Source organism: Dipodomys merriami, unplaced genomic scaffold, assembly GCF_024711535.1.
Source record: "Dipodomys merriami isolate MVZ:Mamm:240054 unplaced genomic scaffold, mDipMer1.0.p SCAF_20, whole genome shotgun sequence".
Lineage (NCBI taxonomy): Eukaryota > Metazoa > Chordata > Mammalia > Rodentia > Heteromyidae > Dipodomys > Dipodomys merriami.
The window spans coordinates 27,013,337-27,033,949 of record NW_027203382.1 but is presented as its reverse complement, the minus strand read 5'-3'; the positions used below and the strand labels follow the sequence as shown (position 1 = coordinate 27,033,949).

The window sequence follows — 20,613 nt, the reverse complement described above, 5'->3', positions numbered from 1 at the left end:
GCACCTTCTGGCTCTTGCCTATTGCTGCGTCTCCTTTTCTCCCTCGTCTGGTCTGTGAAGTAGCTAAAGCCTTTTTATCAGACTGGCGGCAGGGAGGGGAGGAAGCAGGGCAGTTCTTGAAGGCCCAGCCCTATTACCTTACTGGGGAAGCCTAACAAGTGGCCTCTAGTAGGCTGTCTTCTAGTTAAATATTCTAAGAGTAGGGACAAGGAGAATACATTGGCTTTTTTTTCCTTTTTCTTCTGTACATTGGCTTTTAAAGAGGAAGGCTACTTCTGCAGGCAATGAGGGTTCAGCAGTGAAAATCTTCAGAGGTATCCACTCACATGTCCTAGCTCATGTCCATGTATCAAGACTCAGGTTTTCCCAATCAGAGCCCTGACTTTGGCGTGACAGATCTCATCAGAGCATTCTGCAACTTTGTGTGTGTGTGTGTGTGTGTGTGTGTGTGTGTGTTTGTCCATCGTGGAGCCTGAACTCTGGGTCTGGGTGCTGTCTGTCCATGAGCTCTTCAGCTCAAGGCTAGTGCTCTACCTCTTGAGCCACAGCACCACTTCCGGCTTTTTCTGCTTATGTAGTGCTGAGGAATCGAACCCAGGGCCTCATACATGCAAGGCAAGCACTCTACCACTGAGCCACCTTCCCAGCCCCGATTCTACAACTTTCTTGGGTCCTGCCAAGTGTACTCAATCCTGAGTGCAGTCCTCAGTGTTTTCTACTCTGCTGCTGCAGGACATAAGGCCTTTCAGTAAACTCTTTTTTTTGTTTTTTTTTGTCGGTCATGGGGCTTGAACTCTGGGCCTGGGTGCTGTCACTCAGCTCTTCAGCTCAAGGTGAGTGCTCTACCACTTGAGCTACAGCGCCACTTCCGGTTTTCTGGTGGTTTATTGGAGATAGGAGTCTCAGGGTCTCTCCTGCCCAGGCTGGCTTTGAACCTCGATCCTCAGATCTCAGCCTCCTGAGTAGCTAGGATTACAGGCGTGAGCCACCAGCACCCGGCTCAGTAAACTCTTGATAGAGGCCCTCTGACCTTCCTTCTTAGTTTTCCGTTATTCTTCCATAACCTCAGCTTTGGGGCTGGGAAGGTGGATCCGTGGTAGAGTGCTTGCCTTGCATGCATGAGGCCCTGGGTTCAATTCCTCAGAAAAAGCCAGAAGTGGTGCTATGGCTCAAGTGGTAGAGCGCTAGCCTTGAGCTGAAGAGTTCAGGGACAGCGCCCAGGCCTAGAGTTCAGGCCCCATGACCGACAACAAAACAAAACAAAACATAACCTCAGCTTTTTAATTTTCCTTCCATTGGTATCAGTGCCACTTAGTCACAGATGAGCCAATTCCACTGCTGTGACATCCACGCTTTCTTTTTCACATTCCTCAGTCACATTGGCTGGATATCATTCTCCACTACAATGTTCTCTGAAGTTACTATTAGTGAAAGTTTAACAGCATACTAACTTGTGCCAATGATTATCTGTACTCAATAAATAGGGAAGGGGTAGAATCTGAAACCAGATAGATTAATGCCAGTCACTTTTATTGCTATACTAAAACAACAGATTACACTCTATTACACTAAGTATTATGCTAAAAATACAACATACATTTCACTTGAAATTTGCTAAATGATATACAAAGACAAAAAAATACCAAAAATAGAATTCTTATTACATCATGGTAAGATTCTTCTCAAACTGCAGAATGAGTTTCCTGAGGTTAGAATCCTTGGCCCAGTTGGCTTTACTCCCCACAATGAGGCTCTGTAATTAAGACAAAAATTTTGTCATATTTAAAAAAAAATCAACAATTTAAAATAATTATTTCACTAATCTTTTCTAATATATATTGACCTAGTATTTACTAGTAGGTAGCTCTGTAACAGAACACATACACATTTCACACACCTACCTTCACCCCCCACAATGCTGGGGGATTGAGCCCAGGACCTTATGCACGCTAGCCAAGTGCTCTAGCACTGAGCCACATCCTCAGTCCAAAGAAATATTTTCTAGTATTAGTTGATGCTCGTGGGAAAGGAACTATAATCCAAAAAAGGAACTATAATCCAAAATCTTGGGAAATACTACATAATGACTTTCAATCACTATTTCCCTTGTAAACTAGATGGCCAACAGTTAATTTTCTAGCTAAGTGCTAGGGCTCATGCCTGTAATCCTAGCTACTCAGGAAGCTGTGATGAGACCTGAGGATTGAGGTTTTTGAATCCAGCCAGGAAAGAAAAGTCTTATCTCCAATTAAGCAGAAAAAATCCAGAAGTGGAAGTGTAGCTCAAGTGGCAGATCAACAGCTTTGGGCAAAAAGCCAAGTCAGAGCTTGAGGCACTGGAGTTCAAACTCCAGTAGCAGAATATGCATGTATGAATATACACACAACACAGACACAGACACACAGACACATACACAGACACACACACACAAATGACATAAAACAAGTGTGAATGAATATGGCTGATGTAGTTCATTTGCATGTATGAAAAAAATGTAATCCTGGGAAGGGATGTGAAGGGTAAACAAAGGAGGAGGCTGCAATGCTTGATAAGAAATGTACTCATTATCTTGCCCATGTAATTATAACCCCTCTGTACAGTATGTTCACAATTAAAAAAAAAAAGAAAAAGAAAAAAATGTAATCTCTGGAAAAAAATTTTTTTTGGCCCCAGTCTTGGGTCTTGAATTCAAGGCCTGGGCATTGTCCCTGAGCATTTGTGTTCTACCATGTGAACCACAGCTCTACTTCTTTTCGTTGGTTAATTAGTGATAACAATCGCGTGGACTTTTCTGCTAAGGCTGGCTTCTTTCTGTTCCCACAGGGTAAGAGAGCAAAGTGGCACAGAAGTGGAGGGAGAAAGGATAAAAAAATGCAGCAGGGCTGGGAAGGTGGCTCAGTGGTAGAGTGCTTGCCTTGCATGCATGAGGCCCTGGGTTCGATTCCTCAGCACCACATAAGCAAAAAAGAAAAAAAAAAGCAGGAAGTGGTGCTGTGGCTCAAGTGGTAGAGTGCTAGCCTTGAGCTGAAGAGCTGAAGGACAGCGCCCAGGCCCAGAGTTCAGGCCCCACAACCGGACCAAAAAAAAAAAAAAAAATGCAGCAGTGGTATTTACTAGACATTATATTGAAAATGAACTATACAACTTGTGGGTGAGTATAGGAGGGAAAAACTGGGAGAGCAAGGGAAGGGGTGACACTGTCTAAAAAGAAATGTATTCTTTACCTGACTTACGTAACTGTAATCCCTTTGTATATCCCCTTTACAATAAAAAAATAAATAAAAGCCAAGCACAAACGCAAGGCCAGCCTAGTGTTGGTACTAAATCACTATTTTTTTAAAAATTTTTATTGTTATTATAAAAGTGATGTACAGGATAGTTACACTTCAGGGTTTGAACTCAAGGTATTATGGTTGCCAGGCTCTACTACTTGAACCACACACCTCCGAACCACACACCTCTAGCCCTTGTTTTTTAAATTCTTTACCTCTCCCTTCTAAAGTTATATATTACCTGAAATACATTTTGAATAACAGTGGTAATCTCTATCTCTTTGGTTAAAGTTTGTTGCATAGTCATTATCTTCTCCAACTTCTCCATACTGTCCAAATCCTTTTGCTGTTTGTCATGTTCAGTCTGTATTTCTAAAAGCTTCTTTTCTGAAGCTTGTTTCAGTTCTGTTAGGGTAAAAACAAAACATATAGGAAATCTCTATAAACAAGCACCATGAAAAACAAAACAGAGTATTTCTTTGCTATCTTAGCAAAAATTTTAAGCTGGGACCAGTGGCTCACACCAATAACCTGAGCTACTTAGGAGGCTGAGATCTGAGAATCAGGATTCCAAACTAGTCTGAGCAGGAAAATCTGTGAGATTTTTTTTCCCCTCCCTTTTGCTGGTTCTAGGGCTTGAACTTAGGGCCTGGGCACTCTTCCAGAGCTTTTGTGCTCAAGGCTCAAGCATATCACTTGAGTCACAGTTCTACTTTCAGATTTTTGGTGGTTAACTGAAAATAAGAGTCTCAAGCCAGGTGCCGGTGGCTCATGCCTATAATCCTAGCTACTCAGGAGGCTCAGATCTGAGGATCACGGTTCAAAGCCAGCCTGGGCAGGAAAGTCCGTGAGACTCTTACCTCCAATAAACCGCTAGAAAACCAGAAGTCTCATACTTTTTTTTTTTGTTGGTCGTGGGGCTTGAACTCAGTGACTTGACACTGTCCCTGAGCTTTTTCGCTCAAGGCTAGTGCTCTATCATATTTTTATTTATTTATTGCCAGTCCTGGGCCTTGAACTCAGGGCTTGGTCACTGTCCCTAAGCTTCTTTTGCTCAAGGCTAGCATCTACCATGTGAGCCATAGTGCTACTTCTGGCCTTTTCTGCTTATGTTATACTGAGGGGTTTGAGGGCTTTATGCATACTAGGCAAGCACTCTACCACTAAGCCACTGCTCTACCATTTTGAGCTACAGTGCCACTTCCAGTTTTCTGGTGGTTATTTGGAGATAAGAGTCTTATGGACTTTCTTGCCCAGTCTGGCTTTGAACCATGATCTTCAGATCTCAGCCTCCTGAGAAGCTAAGATTATAAGCTTAAGCCACTGTCACCTGGCATCAGTGAGATATTTTTTTTCCTGGTTCTGGAGCTTGTCCTTAGGGCCTAGGCACTGTCCTTGAGCCTCTCTGTGCTCAAGGCTAGTGCTCTACCACTTGAGCCACTGTGCCATTTTGGGCTTTTTTGTTTATGTGGTACTGAGGAGTCAAACCCAGGACTTCATGCATGCTAGGTAAGTACTCTACTGCTTAGCCACATTCCCAGCCCAGTGAGATTCTTATTTCCAACTAACCATCAAAACCCTGGAAGTGGAACTGTGTATTAAATATCAGTAATCATTTTTCCTATTTCCAAAAATGTTCTGGGAATTAAACCACAACTTTGAATGTACAGATGGGCATGTCACAAGGGCTTGTTTCTGATATTAACATATTAACAGGATGGAATTCGGTAGAAAATAATGTAACCTCAAAAGAACAATCAGAGGGCTCGGAAGGTAGCTCAGTGGTAGTGTGCTTCCCTTGCATGCCTGAGGCCCTGGGTTCGATTCCTCAGCACCGCATAAGCAAAATGAAAAAAGCCGGAACTGGCGCTGTGGCTCAAGTGGTAGAGCGCTAGCCTTGAGCTGAAGAGCTGAGGGACAGCGCCCAGGCCCAGAGTTCAGGCCCCACGACCGGACCCAAAAAAAAAAAAAAAAAAGAACAATCAGAATAGATAGCCAAGGCTTGGTGTATACCTGTAATCCTAGCACTTAAGAGAGTGGAGCAGGACTATCTTCAGCTGGAGACCAGCCTGGGCTATATATAAAGACTCTTTGTCTTTGCTGGGCAACAGTGGCTCATGCCTATAATCCAAGCTATTCAGGAGGCTGAGGATTGGCAGCTCAAAGCCAGCCTAGGCAAGAAAGACTCATCTCCAATTAACTACTAAAAATCGCTGGAAATAGAGCTGTGGCTCATGTAGTAGAGCACTTGTCTTGAGTAAAAATGCTCAGGGACAGCGCCAAGAGCCTAACATCAGCACCAAAAAAAAAAAAAAAAGATTGTCTCAAAAACTAACACTAGGGGCTGGAAAGATGGCTCAGTGGTAGACTGCTTGTCTTGCATGCATGAGGCCCCGGGTTTGATTCCTCAGTAACACATAAACATAAAAAGCTGAAGTGGCACTATGGCTCAAGTGGTAGAGTGTTAGCCTTGAGCTGAATAGCTGAGAGACAGCACACAGGCCCAGAGTTCAGGCTCCATGACTGACAAAAAAACAAAAACAAAAACAAAAAAAACCCCAAACCAGTAATCTGTGTAACTAATATAAGCTAATAGCTTAATGAATAGATGGATGACAACAACAACAACAAAAAACCAAAAAGCAATTGCAACAAAACTAACTAAAACTATTTATACAATGTTTAAAAATAACAAATTAAGGGCTAGGAAGTTGGTTCAGTGGTAGAGTGCTTGTCTTGCATGCATGAGACCCTGGGTTCGATTCCCTGAGCACCACATAAGCAGAAAAAAGCTGGAAGTCGCACTGTGGCTCAAGTGGTAGGGTGCTAGTCTTGAGCTGAAGAGCTGAGGGGCAGTGCCCAGGTTCAGAGTTCAGCCCCCACGACTGACCCCGCCCCCCCAAAAAAAGCCGGGCGCCAGTGGCTCATGCCTGTAATCCTAACTACTCAGGTGGCTGAGATCTGAGGGTCGCGGTTCAAAGCCAGCCCAGGCAGGAAAGTCTGTGAGACTCTTATCTCCAATAAAGCACTAGAAAACCAGAAGTGGCGCTGTGGCTCAAGTGGTAGAGCGCTAGCCTTGAGCTGAAGAGCTGAGCGACAGCGCCCAGGCCCAGAGTTCAGGCCCCACGAATGCCCCCCCCCCAAAAAAAGAATTACACATTAGGCAACAGTGGTTTACACCTGTAATCCTAGATACACAGGAAGGTGAGATCTGAGGATGGAGGTTTGAAGCCAATCTTTGCAGAAAAGTCCTTAGGGGTTCCTCTCTAATTAATCAACAAAAATGCTGGAAGCATGGCTCAAGTGGTACAGTACCAGTTGAGAGTGAAAAAGCTCAGCAAGAGTACAAGGCCCTGAGTTCCAAGTCCTACTATGGGCAAAAAAAAAAAAAAAAGAACTATGTAACCTGAGAGTAAGGATAGAAGAGGGAAAATGAAGAAGTAAAACTAACCAAGAAGCATTATATTAGTAACCTGACTTAGAGAACTATAATACCTTTGTACAACTACTTAATAATAATAATAATAATAAAGTAAAAAAGAACTACACACTAATGATTTGGTTTGGTTACCTTTTTTTTTTTTTTGCTGATCCTGGGGCTTGAACTCTGGGCCTGGGTACTGTCCCTGAGCTTCTCCTGGTCAAGGTGAGCATTCTAAGACTTGAGCAACAGTGCCACTCCTGGCTTTTTTGAGTAGTTTATTGGAGACAAGAGTCTCATGGAGTTTCCTTCTGGGGCTGGCTTCGAATCATGATCCTCAGGGCTCAGCCTCCTAAGTAACTAGGATTACAGGTGTGAGCCACTGGCATCCAGCACATTACTTCTTGATAAAATTAAAAATTAGCCGGGCGCCAGTGGCTCAGGCCTGTAATCCTAGCTACTCAGGAGGCTGAGATCTGAGGATCATGGTTCAAAGCCAGCCCTGGCAGGAAACTCCATGAGACTCATCTCCAATAAACCACTAGAAAACCGGAAGTGGCCCTGTGGCTCAAGTGGTAGAGCGCTGGCCTTGAGCTGAAGAGTGCAGGGACAGTGCCTAAGCCCAGAGTTCAAGCCCCATGACCGACAAAAAAATAAAAAAAAATTAAAAATTACATTTTCTTACGTATAGTTTTCTGTTTCTAAAATTTCTACAGAGAATGTGTATTACTTTTGATGGCTTTTTTTTTTTTTTTTGAGTCCGTTGGTGGGGCCTGAACTCTGGGCCTGGGCACTGTCCCTTAGCTCTTCAGCTCAAGGCTAGCGCTCTACCACTTGAGCCACAGTGCCACTTCCGGCTTTTTTTTTTCTTCTGCTTATGTGGTTCTGAGGAATCAAACCCAGGGCCTCATGCATGCAAAGCAAGCGCTCTACCACTGAGCCACCTTCCCAGTCCCTGTATTACTTTTGAAAATAACATTGATAGGTTCAGTCAAAAAGTCATCTCAGGAGCCGGGCGCTGGTGGCTCACGCCTGTAATCCTAGCTACTCAGGAGGCTGAGATCTGAGGATCGCGGTTCAAAGCCAGCCCGGGCAGGAAAGACCGTGAGACTCCTATCTCCAATAAAACCACCAGAAAACTGGAAGTGGCGCTGTAGCTCAAGTGGTAGAGCGCTCGCCTTGAGCTGAAGAGCTGAGGGACAGCGCCCAGGCCCAGAGTTCAAGCCCCACGACCGACAAAAAGAAAAAAAAAAAAAAAAAAGTCATCTTAGGGCTGGGAAGGTGGCTCTGTGCTAGAGTGCTTACCTTGCATGAGGCCCTGGGTTCAATTCCTCAGCACCGCATAAACAGAAAAAGCTGTTAGTGGTGCTGTGACTCAACTGGTAGAGCGCTTGCTTTGAGCTAAAGAGCTGAGGGACGGTGCCCAGGCCCAGAGTTCAAACCCTAAAACTGACCAAAAAACAAATAAAAAGTTGTCTCATCTCATGTAATGATGAAGAAACTGAATAAGCAGCTACCAACTGGTAATTTAGAAATTACGTATATAGAGCTGGGTGCCTATTGCTCAACTGTAATTGCAGCTACTATGGAAACACACACACACATATACTATTATTTCTGTTAATTAAACCATATTCTGAAAAAAAAAATTTACCCTCTTTAATCCAGAGCCAGTTGTGAACAGATTGTAAACCAAGCTCAGCCAATAAGAGCACAGGGGTAGGGGCAGAGGCTACATTGGGATAAATAAGGAGTAGCCCACCTGCTCTCTGTGCTTGCTTGCCAGGATTTTGGCTAATGATGCACCTTCTGTGAAGAAGTAATTTCTGTGCAGAAGTAAATTTGTCTTACTGAGACTATTCTTTGTTTTTGTATCTTCAGTTGTGACTCTGGTGTTTCTTGGCGAACATTTTTATAATAGCTATTCAGGAGGCTGAGATCTGAGGATCTCGTTTGGAAACCAGCCCTAGCAGAAAAGTAAGACTCTGTGACTCTTATTTTCAATTAACCAGCAAAAAATAAAAGTGGAAGCTCAAGTGGTAGAGCACAAGCACTGGGGAAAAAAAAAAACTAAGGGAGAGCACCCAGGCCTTGAGTTCAAGCCCCAGTACCTGCAGATAAACAAAAAAGATTATATACATACAAATGTAATCATAAATATGTGTACATATATATACATATATATATGAGGTGAAGAAAAGGAAACATGGTTTGTGCAATACAGTTTTCTGTACCATTAAATTACTTCCCCAAACTTGGAATTAATTTGTGACTTAAAAGTTCTAAACAACATCTGAGCATGGGTAGCTTATGCCTATAATCAATCCTAGCTACTCAGGAGGCTGAAATCCCAGGATCATGGTTCAAAGCCAACTCAGGAAGGAAAGTCTGTGAGACTCCAATTAATCACACAAACAAAAAAGCCAAAAGTGAAGTTTTGGCTCAAGTGGTAGAGTGCTAGCCTTGAGTACAAAAGCCTAAGGACTGTCACACACATAAACAAAAGTTCTGAACAACAAAAATGAAAGCAAAATGTATTTTATCCTTTTTTTTTTTTTGTCGGCCGTGGGGCTTGAACTCTGGGCCTGGGCGCTGTCCCTCAGCTCTTCAGCTCAAGGTGAGCGCTCTACCACTTGAGCTACAGCGCCACTTCCGGTTTTCTGGTGGTTTATTGGAGATAGGAGTCTCATGGTCTCTCCTGCCCGGGCTGGCTTTGAACCGCGATCCTCAGATCTCAGCCTCCTGAGTAGCTAGGATTACAGGTGTGAGCCACCAGCGCCAGGCGTATTTTATCCTTTTTAAATTTACAAGTTTGAAATTTTGAAAATTAAATTTTCTTAATGGCTGAGGGAGCTGGTGCTATCAATCTGGATGAAAATGTGTTCTACCAAAAGAATAAGGACTTTTTTTTCCCATTGTCAGTAGGGGGGCTTGAACTCAGGGTCTGGGGATATCCCTGAGCTTCTTTTGCTCAAGGCTAGCTTTAGCTAGCCTTAACTTAAGCCTCAGCTCCACTTCCACCTTTTTCTGTTTATGTAGTACTGAGGAATTGAACCTAGGTCTTCATGCATGATAGGCAAGCACTCTACCACTAAGCCACATTCCCAGCCCAAGGACTTTCTTGTACTATCAGTATATGCTAATAAAGCAAAAGGAATTATAAGGAAGAAATGTATATTTACATACGTAATCTCTTCTTTCTAATTCCAATCAGTTTTGCCTCTAATTCCCAAGATTCCTGTTTTTAAAAGAAAAAGGTTAAAGCATGTTAATTAACACATCTACAATACTTAAATCGCTGAATTCCATGGATTAGTTTTCTAACCTCCCAATTTCCTTTCCGTTATTTTCACAAAACAAAATGGATATGACAATAACTTAAATGACAGGCAGATAATCTGAAACATTAAAAATAAGAGTTATGGAGCCGGGCACCGGTGGCTCATGCCTGTAATCCTAGCTACTCAGGAGGCTGAGATCTGAGGATGGCAGTTCAAAGCCAAAGCCAGCCTGGGAAGGAAACTCTGTGAGACTCATATCTCCAATAAACCACTCAGAAAACCCAAGTGGCACTGTGGTTCAAGCAGTAGAGAGTGCTTGCCTGGAGCTGAAGAGCTGAGGGACATTGCCCAAGCCCAGAGTTCAAGTCCCACGACTGATTCCCACCCCCCTACCCCCCACAAAAAAAGAACTCAAGAAGAGTGATTTCCAGTCACACCAATCCCTGGAGGCAATCTTATTTAATCAAATGCAATACAGTTAGGAGTTTTGGCAATCAAAAGAATGCATAAGTAGCCAATATGCAAGCTTACCTGTTGTGATTTCATTATTAATTTGCTTAGCTTTAATATGTGCTTCATGTCATCTGTGAACACACTAAAAAGGAAACAAAACCCAGTTAAAAAAAAAATCTGGGCTGGGAAGGTGGCTTAGTGGTAGAGTGCTTGCCTTGCATGCATGAGGCCCTGGGTTCGATTCCTCAGCACCACATAAGCAGAAAAAGCCGGAAGTGGGGCTGAGGCTCAAGTGGTAGAGCTCTAGTCTACAGCTGGAGAGCTGAGGGACAACGCCCAAGCCCAGAGTTCAGGCTCCATGACTGACAAGACAAAATAAATAAATGAATAAATCTGTCAGGCACTAGTTGCTCATACCTATAATCTCAGCTACTCAGAAGGCTAGAATCTGAAGATTGAGCTTTAAAGCTAGCCTGGGCAGGAAATTCTGTGATACTCTTACCTCCAATTAACCACCAATAATCTAGAACTGTGGTTCAAAGTGGTAGAGTGCTGGTGCCTTTAGCTCAAAAGCTTAGGGACAGTACCCAAGTCCTGAGTTCAAAAGCCCCAGGACTGGCACAAAATAAAAAAATATATATATAGACAGGGAGCTGGTGAATTATGCCTGTAATCCTCAGGAGGCTGAGATTTGAGAACTGCTTATCAAAATCAGCCTGGGCTTAGAAAAGTCTTACAGACTCTCCAATGAATCAGCAAAAGGCCAGAACTGGAGATGTGTCTCAGGCAGTAGAGCACCAACCACGAGTGAAAAAGATGAGAACATAAAATCCTGAGCTTAAGTCCCATTTCTGGCCTACATGCATGTACCCATACATGTTTCGAATTTGTTTATATTTGAGTAGATAAATTCATGAGTTAGGATGTATCAGACTATACGGAAAATCCCTAAAGGTTGGAGGTTTCTGATTGGCTAAGAGATATTTTAGCTCATATGAAGCTTTGGTATGTTTATACATCTAAGGTGCTAGAGTTCCAGAGGCTGGAGACATCCAAGCTATTGGATGTCTCACTGGTGGCTCAAACATGGAATCCTAGCTACTCAGGAGGCTAAGATCTAAGGATTGTGGTATAAAGCCAGCCAGAAAAGTCTGTGAGACTCTTTTTCTCTAATTAACCACCAGAAAATCAGAAGTGGCTCTGTGGCTCAAAGTGGTAGAGTGCTAGCCTTGAGCAAAATAGTTCAGGGAAGCTCCTAGGTCCTGAGTTCAAGCCCCATGACCAAAAAAAAAGTTGTCACAGTTGTAAACTTTAAATATGGGCAAGACAATGTCTGTACTATTTGACCTTTCTGTTGTCTGGGTATCTACATGATGAATGAGTCCTGCATCCCACTCCTTCAGCTCAAGAAGGTCTTATTTCCTTCTGTGGGGAAACTAGTCCAGAGAGCCCAAACTGAGATTCATAAGCTGAACCTTATGATTTGTGAGCTGACAGTTGTATCATTGGGAGGATACACATCAGACTGGGCTAAGGCCCCCCAGATAGAAGAAGTGGTAGAACCAAGGTCTTTGGTACCAATGAGTTTATTTTATCACAAGATTTTTAGAGCTTTGGCATGTCTGATTGCAGGTAAGGCCTGAGGCTAGATTCTTAGGAGTGAGTTATAGAAGATATTGATTCCCAGAGTTTTTATCTTTCTTTTATATTTTTCTTTTCTTTTCTTTTTTTGTCAGTCGTGGGGCTTGAACTCTGGGCCTGGGCACTGTCCCTCAGCTCTTCAGCTCAAGGTGAGCGCTCAACCACTTGAGCTACAATGCCACTTCCGGTTTTCTGGTAGTTTATTGGAGATAAGTTTCACAAACTTTCTTGCCCAGGCTGGCTTTGAACCATGATCCTCAGATCTCAACCTCCTGAGCAGCTAGGATTACAGGCATGAGCCACCAGCGCCCGGCTCTTTTATATTTCTTATTTAGAACAAGCTCATTCCTACCAAAGGGAAAAAAAAAAAAACTGTGTTGCTCATGGCATAAGCCATTAGCTATTAGAATTCAGTAGTACATGGTGAATTGGAGCCAAAACTGACATTGCCTGTGGATTGTTATCCAACAAATACTGACAATATAGAAAGCAAACCTATACAAAACAAAAAACAAAACGAAATGAAACAAAAACCCTCAAGTCAGTCAGGGGTTTCCCTCTTCTTTCCAAATCCAGGGTGCTGAGATCGTACCTATCCTTGGTGTCCTCTTTTTCCAGGTTTTTTTTAAGTGCATTTGAAAGTTGCATCCTATGGGAAGAAAAAGAAGAAAAAGGCTTGCATTATACATCACATGTTCATAGCATGCTAACTTTTTTTTTTTTTTGCCAATCCTGGGGCTTGAACTCAGGGCCTGGGCATGTCCCTTAGCTTCTCTGTGCTCAAGGCTAGCACTCTACCACTTGAACTGTAGTACCACTTCTGGCCTTTTCTGTTTATGTGGTACTGAGGAATAAACCCAGGGCTTCATGCATGCCAGGCAAGCGCTCTACCTGCTAAGCTACATTCCCAGCCCCATTAAGCTTTTTTTTTTCTCTAAATATGATAAGTTAAAGACCTATTTCCCTTAACATATTACAAAACCTAAGTAGTTTTTGTTGTTGCATTTCTTTCCTGGCTTTCTTTGGGCCAGAGTACTAATAAATAGCCCAGGCTGCCCTCAACATGTAATCCTTCTAGCTCCACCTCCCAAGTACTGGGAATATAGGAGTAGGGTTTTCTTTTCTCTTTTCTTTTCTGCCTGTCATGGAGCTTGACTTCTGGGTCTGAGCACTGTCCCTGAACTGCCACACACCACTTCTGGCTTCTGAGTAGTTTGCTGGAAATAAGAGTCTCAGGGAGGGGCTGGGAAGATGGTTCAGTGGTAGAGCACTTGCCTTGCATGCATGAGGCCCTGGGTTCGATTCCTCAGCACCACATAAGCAGGAAAAAAAAAAAGCCAGAAGTGGCACTGTGGCTCAAGTGGTAGAGTGCTAGCCTTGAGCTGAAGAGCTGAGGGACAGCACCCAGTCCCAGAGTTCAGGCCCACGACCGGACCCCAAAAAAAAAAAATGTCTAAAAAGAGTCTCAGGGATTTTCCTGCGGGGACTGGATACAAACTCCTTCCCTCAGATCTCAGATTCTTGAGTAGCTAAGATTATAGGTGTTGAGCCACCAGAAGTAGGATTTTGTTGCTGTTGTTGCTTTTTTTGTATCAAGGTTTGAACTCAGGGCCTTGTGCTTGTTTGGCTTTTTTGCTCGGCTAGTATTCTAACAATTGAGCTTTGTAGTCTTGTTTTGAAGTACTAGGAGGATTGAACTCAGGACTTGCCTCCTAGTTAGCTTTTTTGTTCAAGGCTGGCACCATTGAGCCACACCTCTTCCAGCTTCTAGCAAGTGAACAATAATCTCTAGAGACAATAATCTCCTCAATTGTCTAGCCTCAATTAGAGATAAGAGTCACTCGGCAGGTGGGATTGTTGCTTAGAGCTAGAGTGCTTGCCTAGCATGCATAAAGCCCTGGGTTCAATTCCTTACCCCATACACAGAAAAAGCCAGAAGTGGTGCTGTGGCTCAAGTGGTATAGTGCTAGCCTTGCACACAGAGAGGCTCAGGGATAGTACCCAGGCCCTGAGTTTAAGCCCCAGGACTGACAAAACAAAGAAACAAACAAAAAACTCCACTCCCCACAAAAAAAAACTACAAAATAAACAATTACCTGCCCAAGGTAAGACATTTTATTTCAAAAGCAACTTTTGCTTCTTGAATTTCATTTTCCAGCTCTTCGATTTTACTATTAAAGAAAAATGAACAAAAGACTTCCATCAGTGTCAGAAAAGTTATAACTAAAATAATAAATGTATATAGTAAGCATTCAAAAAATGAAACAACTCTAATTGAATTCTAGAAGTTCTATGGGAAGGGTGGTGGGAATTGAGGAGACTGATAACAATACATTGTAATCATGGAAACGTAACAATGAAATCTCCCCTTCCAATTAATATAAGCTTAAAAAAGGAAGAATTCTACAGTCATTTTTTTTTTTTTTTGGGTCCAGTTGTGGGGCCTGAACTCTGGGCCTGGGTGCTGTCCCTCAGCTCTTCAGCTCAAGGCCCTACAGGGTCATCATACTGGTATCATTTTACAGATTTGTCAACTTAGGCTTCCTGAGTAACTTAGCTGAGTATCATAAGAAATATCTCAACTATCTACTTGTAAGTCTCCATTGCAAATCGACAACTTCCCAATACATGGCACAGAAAAGTCCATGAGACTCTAACCTCCAATTAACCACCAGAAAGTAGCACTGTGGCTCAAGTTGTAGAGCACTAGCCTTGAACCAAAGAGCTTAGAGACAGCACTCAGGCCCAGAGTTCAAGCCCCATAACAGACAAAAACCAAAACCAAAAAACAGATTGTTGAAGACAAAGGGGACATGTTTTTCTTTCACACTCGGAAGCTAAATCTAAAATACAAATGTGCGCGATAGCATATGTAGAGTTCAATGCATTTATACACAAACTGACTAAGAGAGGAAGTGTCCAAAGATGTAATTCCTCTGAATAACTAATTTCTTATCAAAATAAATACCCAAATGGAGGGACAAAGGGTGAACAAATGTAGCAGTGGTATTTACTAGACACTATGTTGAAAATGAACTATACCACTTGTAGGTAGAAATAGGAGAGAAAAGAAGGGCTGGGAAGGTGACTTAGTGGTGGAGTGCTTGCCTTGCATGCATGAGGCCCTGAGTTCAATTCCTCAGCACCACATAAGCAGAAAAAAGCTGGAAGTGGCAATGTAGCTCAAGTGGCAATGCACTAGCCTTGAGCTGAAGAGCTGAGGGACAGCACCCACCCCACGACCACCACCACCAACAAAAAAAGAGCAGAAGAGAGCAAAGGAAGGGGTGACATTGTAAAAATGAAATGTATTCACTACCTGACTTGTCAACCCTCACCCCCTGTACGTCACTTTTAATAAAACAATAAATAAATAAATAAATGAGTGTCAGGAAGTAGAAACATATTTTGGTGGGGGAGGACAAAGAGAGAGGGCACAGAAAGGGAGGGAGGAAGTATGAACAAATGAAGTCATTATATTCAATGTACATTATACAAAAAATAAACTATGTAACTTGAGGGTAGGGATGAGAGGGGTAAAATGGGGGAGAATGAACTAAGATGTGACTGATTAAAATGCATTGTGAAGCTGTGCTCCAGTGGCTCACATCTGCAATCCTAGCTATTCAAGAGGCTGAGATCTGAAGACTGAAGTTCAAAGACAACCTGGGCAAGAAAGTCCATGAGACATTTATCCCCAATTAATTACTTAAAAGACTCAAGTGGAGCTGGGACTAAAGTGGTAGAGCACTAGCCTTGAGTTCAGGCCCCATAACCTGTACAATTACTTAATAATAAAAATGTTAAAAAAAAGTAGATGGTTTATAACTATGAAAATAAGGAAACCTGTTGAAATTGTTTTGAGAAGGGTAAAGGCAGAGGGGTGAAATTGGCTGGAATATATTGAATATGCATGTAAATGTAACAATGAAACGCCCCTATAATTAATGTAGCCTAACTAAAATGCTAAAAATAAGTAACAGAGAGAGTATGGTAACACTGTATGATTAAACCTTAGTAGGAATAATATATAAAAATTTATGACAAACCGTTCTATTTCCTTTTCTTGTATGACTTGTTCAGGGGTTTTTTCTTCATCTACAAGTAAACAATTTTTTGAAATAACATTTTAGATCAGTACTGTCTAATACAAATATGTCAGCCACAAATGCAAAGATATAATTTTAAATGTCGACTTCCACATTATAAAAATACAAAAGCAAGTGAAATTAATCTACTTACTTACTTAGCGCCCATCATGGAGCTTGAGCTCAAGAGCCTTGCCTTGGTCCTGTCCCTAAGCTTCTTTTGCTCAAACCCATCACTACCATTTGAGACACAGCTCCACTTCTAGCTTATTTTTTTGTAGTTTAGTAGAGATAAGAACCTCACAGACTTCTGCCAGGACTGGCTTTGAATCCTGATCCTCAAGTCTCTGCCTCCTGAACAGCTAGGATTACAGGTGTGAGCCACTGGTGCTCAATTGTAATTTTAGATAATATATCAGTATTCCCCCCCCCCCCCATACGAGGACTTAAACTGCACTCCCAATTGGCTTATTTACTCATGCCTGAGCTCTACAACTCGAGACATCCCTGCAACCATAAAAATTGCTTTCTTTGGTCTGGATTAAATATGCCCCTCTTTTAGATGTATAAATTCTTAACCAATCCAATTTTTGTTGTTGTTTTGGTGCCATTTCTGGGGATTGAACTTATGGCCTGTGAGTTGTCCCTGAACTTTTATGCTCAAGGCTAGCACTCTACCACTTTGAACTATAACTCCATTCCATTTTTAGCTTTTTAGTGGTTAATTGGAGATACCAATCTCAGAGTTTGGCACTAGTAGCTCACATCTGTAATCTTAGCTACTCAGGAGGCTGAGATCTGAGGATGATGATTCAAAGCCAGTCCAGGCAGGAAAATCCATGAGACTCTGCAATAAACTATTCAGAAAAAGCAAAAGTGGTGCTGTAACTCAAGTGGTAGAGCACTAGCCTTGAGCATAAGGAGGCTCAGGGACAGTGTCCAGGCCTTAAGTTCAAGCCTCAGAACCAGAAAAGAAAAAAAAAAATCTCACAGATTTTCCTGCCCCCACAGGCTTTAAACTGTGATTCTCAGATCTCACCCTCCTGAGTAGTTAGGATTACAGGCATAAGTCACTGGCCCCTGGCTCTAATCCAATTTTTCAGATATCGTAATACCTTAAAAAAAAACAAGCTGGGCATGGGTAGCTCATGCCTGCAATCCTAGCTACTCAGGAGGCTGAGATCTGAGGATCACAGTTCAAAGCCCAGGCAGGAAAGTCCAGGAGACTCTTACCTCCAATTAACCACCAGAAAAATTGGAAGTGGTGCTGTGGTAAAGAACTCCCTTTGAACTGAAGGACTCAAGGACAGTGCCCAGGCCCAGAGTTCAAGCCTCACGACCACCCCCCCCCCCCCCCCCCCCCCCGCAAAAAAAACCCAAACAAACCCAAAACAAAAAACAATCCAACAACTGTTATGCTGGGAGCAGGGCTCAGGTACAGTGTTTGGTAGAAAGTGGAAGGCTCAAGTTTGGGATAATGGCAGAATAACAACAGGGAAACACCCTAGCTGTCTGACCAAACTGAGACTTAGGGTCCCAGAATGCAGTTCACCTCGAGAGTCATATCAATCAAACTATAGTGCAAGACTCTAAGACCAAATCTCAGTAAAACTTATGTGTGTATGTACACGTGTGTGCATTGATACCTGGTTATTTGCTTATTTTGCTATATTTAGTTATACAAAAATTGTTTACAAAAATTGTTTACAATTTTTTTGTTGTTGTTGGTCGTGTGGCCTTAACTCTGGGCCTGGGCACTGTCCCTCAGCTCTTCAGCTCAAGGATAGTGCTCCACCACTTGTGCCACAGCGCCATTTCCAGCTTTTTTTTTTTTTTTTTTGTCGGTCGTGGGGCTTGAACTCTGGGCCTGGGTGCTATCCCTCAGCTCTTCAGCTCAAGGCGAGCGCTCTACCACTTGAGCTACAGCGCCACTTCCGGTTTTCTGGTTGTTTATTGGAGATAGGAGTCTCACGGTCTCTCCTGCCCGGGCTGGCTTTGAACCGCGATCCTCAGATCTCAGCCTCCTGAGTAGCTAGGATTACAGGCGTGAGCCACCAGTGCCCGGCATCCAGCTTTTTCTGCTTATGTAGTGCTAAGGAATTGAACCCAGGGCTTCATGCATGCAAGGCCAGCACTCTAGCACTGAGCCACCTTCCCAGCCCCTGTTTACAATTTTTTGTAAAATTGATTTTCTCTAGAATACTTTTCATCATTAAATTTGCAAAATCTTATTTAAAAATGAAACTACTTACTTGCATCAAGCATGGACTTATACTCTAAAAGTTGTTGTTTTGTCTGTGCTCTCAGCCTGAAAACAGATAAAAGAGAACAGAAAGTTATAGGTTTATGGGCAGGTTTTACTATTAAATTGCTGTTTTCTTTTGTGATTTTTCTTCCCTAAAATAAAATGCTTTTGACCCTAGCCTTTCAACACTTACAAAGCAGTCAAAATGGTTTGGGAATAGAATCAGGATGTGGCCACAGCTATGGTGTAGTGGGAAGACTGTGTGGCAATGGTGGGAGCCGTTGAATAACTGTGCTTTCAATATGTTGTCCTATTACATCCCCAGAGCCACCTGACAGCTTTAGATATGTACAGCCTGAGGATGTGAGAGGTTTGGGGCTTTACACCATATGGAATACCAAACATCAATCTGTGTTTGATAAGTTCATATGATTAAAAATAAAAACAAAGGGGCTGGGAAGGTGGCTCAGTGGTAGAGCGCTTGCCTTGCATGCATGAGGCCCTGGGTTCGATTCCTCAGCACCACATAAGCAAAAAGAAAAAAAGCCTGAAGGGGCGCTGTGGCTCAAGCGGTAGTGCACTAGCCTTGAGCTGAAGAGCGGAGGGACAGCGCCCGGGCCCGGAGTTCAGGCCCCGTGGCCAGGCAGGGCCTCTGCTCCCGGCAGCACGGCCACAGCGGGGACGGGGCCCGCGGGCCGGCACCGCGCTTACTAACCACCCCGGCGGCTCACCTAACCCCCGGGCAGCTCCGCCGCAGGCGACGCGGTTACCCATGAAGCGACCGAGGCTGCCTTTGCACCCGGGGCCGGAGGGAATAGGCAGGAGCCATTATCCCGCGGGCCGCGGGGTCAGGGTCGCGGCGGCGGCGGAGGAGAGGCCGACCTGAGCAGCAGGGAAATGCGGTTCTCGCCGCCGGCTTCCTGGGGACCGGGGATCTGGGTCGCCTCCCCGAGGTCCGCGGGCTTGACGGCGGCCACGGCCGGCTCCTCGAGCGGCTGCTGCTCCATCGCCGGCCGGCGGGAACAGACGACCGCACGCCAAGACAGTTTCTGAAGACCGAAGGAGCCGTTACCCCGCCGGCAGATATAACGGCCCAAAAAACACCCGTTGGCCACGCCCCTCCCCGCCCCTTCCTGCCGAGGCCACACCCCTTCCGCGCTCCCGCGTCCTCTCCAGCCCCTCCCCCTGCCTCCGGTTGCCATAGTGACGGCTCTGCCTCCTTTCCTGCTTAAGCTGGAAAGCCCCGTTTTGCACTTCCAGTGAAAAAAGTTCAGAGAGTTAAGGTGTTGCTCAGGGGTAGAGCACCTGCTTCACATGGCCAGCGTCCCTGGCTGGATCCCCAGACCCTGCGCACGCTTGAAGAACTTCAGTTTAACTCCAGCTGTATCCTGGGACAAGAAGACAAATGACTGGCCTGAACCGCGCCATTCGGCCTCGGTGCTTGGCCCTGGGAGCACGGGACGGCGGTTACTGACCCACCTGGGTACTCCATGGCCACGAAAGGTGGGTATGCCCGACGAAGTGCAAAGGACACACATTGCAGTGTTGTGTACAAGACTTGTATTCATGCAGTGTGGGGGAATCGAACCCAGGGACTTGGGCGTGCAGGCAAGAGTTTTGCCACTGAACTGCAGCCCCAATCACTCGGATATTTTTGTTTGGAGCCCACGAGGGCAGTACTCCTCTTTTAGTGGAGAAAACAGTGTGTCAGATTTAGGGCTACTTGAGGTTTGCAGTCGTGAGGCCTTTGAGGCAACCTTGAATCCTACCTCCGCTTCCTTTGAATTCCTTGCATTGGTACTTTGCACAGCTCTACTCTGAGAATCGGTGTTCCCTAGTGTCTGCTTTGTGACTCTGCAGGTTATAATTGAAACTTGAGGTAGGATTTGGGGGTAGACCTGGTCATAACAATGCTAGATTTTGGTTTTTCTCATTGCAGGCAGACATAGTAAGGGAAACAGCCCTTGCCCTAGCAGCTTGGAACTGAACAAGGTAGCTGAAAATTCCTTTCCTCCAGTTAGATAGGCAGTTTGTATCAAAGCAATATAGATCCTATTAAAAAGTTAAAATTTGGGGGCTGGGAAGGTGGCTCAGTGGTAGAGCGCTTGCCTTGCATGCCTGAGGCCCTGGGTTCAATTCCTCAGCACCACATAAGCAAAAAGAAAAAAGCCGGAAGTGACGCTGTGGCTCAAGAGGTAGAGCATTAGCCTTG

General features: G+C 44.0%; 1 protein-coding gene across 1 annotated transcript; it reads right to left on the bottom strand.

Annotated features, from left to right (window-relative positions):
• Positions 1-1,513: 1,513 nt before the first annotated feature.
• On the bottom strand, positions 1,514-19,507 carry Cenph (centromere protein H). Its single transcript, XM_070031281.1, has 9 exons — positions 19,284-19,507; positions 18,409-18,464; positions 16,118-16,166; positions 14,165-14,239; positions 12,661-12,717; positions 10,506-10,569; positions 9,880-9,931; positions 3,514-3,677; positions 1,514-1,753 (listed from the first exon to the last, which is right to left on the bottom strand). The coding sequence occupies exons 1-9, from the start codon at positions 19,406-19,408 to the stop codon at positions 1,661-1,663; spliced, it is 735 nt and encodes a 244-aa protein (XP_069887382.1). The 5' UTR covers positions 19,409-19,507; the 3' UTR covers positions 1,514-1,660.
• Positions 19,508-20,613: the final 1,106 nt, after the last annotated feature.

What these genes read in the sequence shown, in the direction of transcription:
- Cenph (XM_070031281.1), bottom strand. Translation starts at nt 19,408, where the DNA reads ATGGAGCAGCAGCCGCTCGAGGAGCCGGCCGTGGCCGCCGTCAAGCCC. An exon ending in CGCATTTCCCTGCTGCTCAG is followed by an intron (nt 18,465 to 19,283) that starts GTCGGCCTCTCC and finishes ATCTGTTTTCAG; the next exon opens with GCTGAGAGCACAGACAAAAC. An exon ending in CAAGAAAAGGAAATAGAACG is followed by an intron (nt 14,240 to 16,117) that starts GTTTGTCATAAA and finishes TTTCTTTAATAG; the next exon opens with TAAAATCGAAGAGCTGGAAA.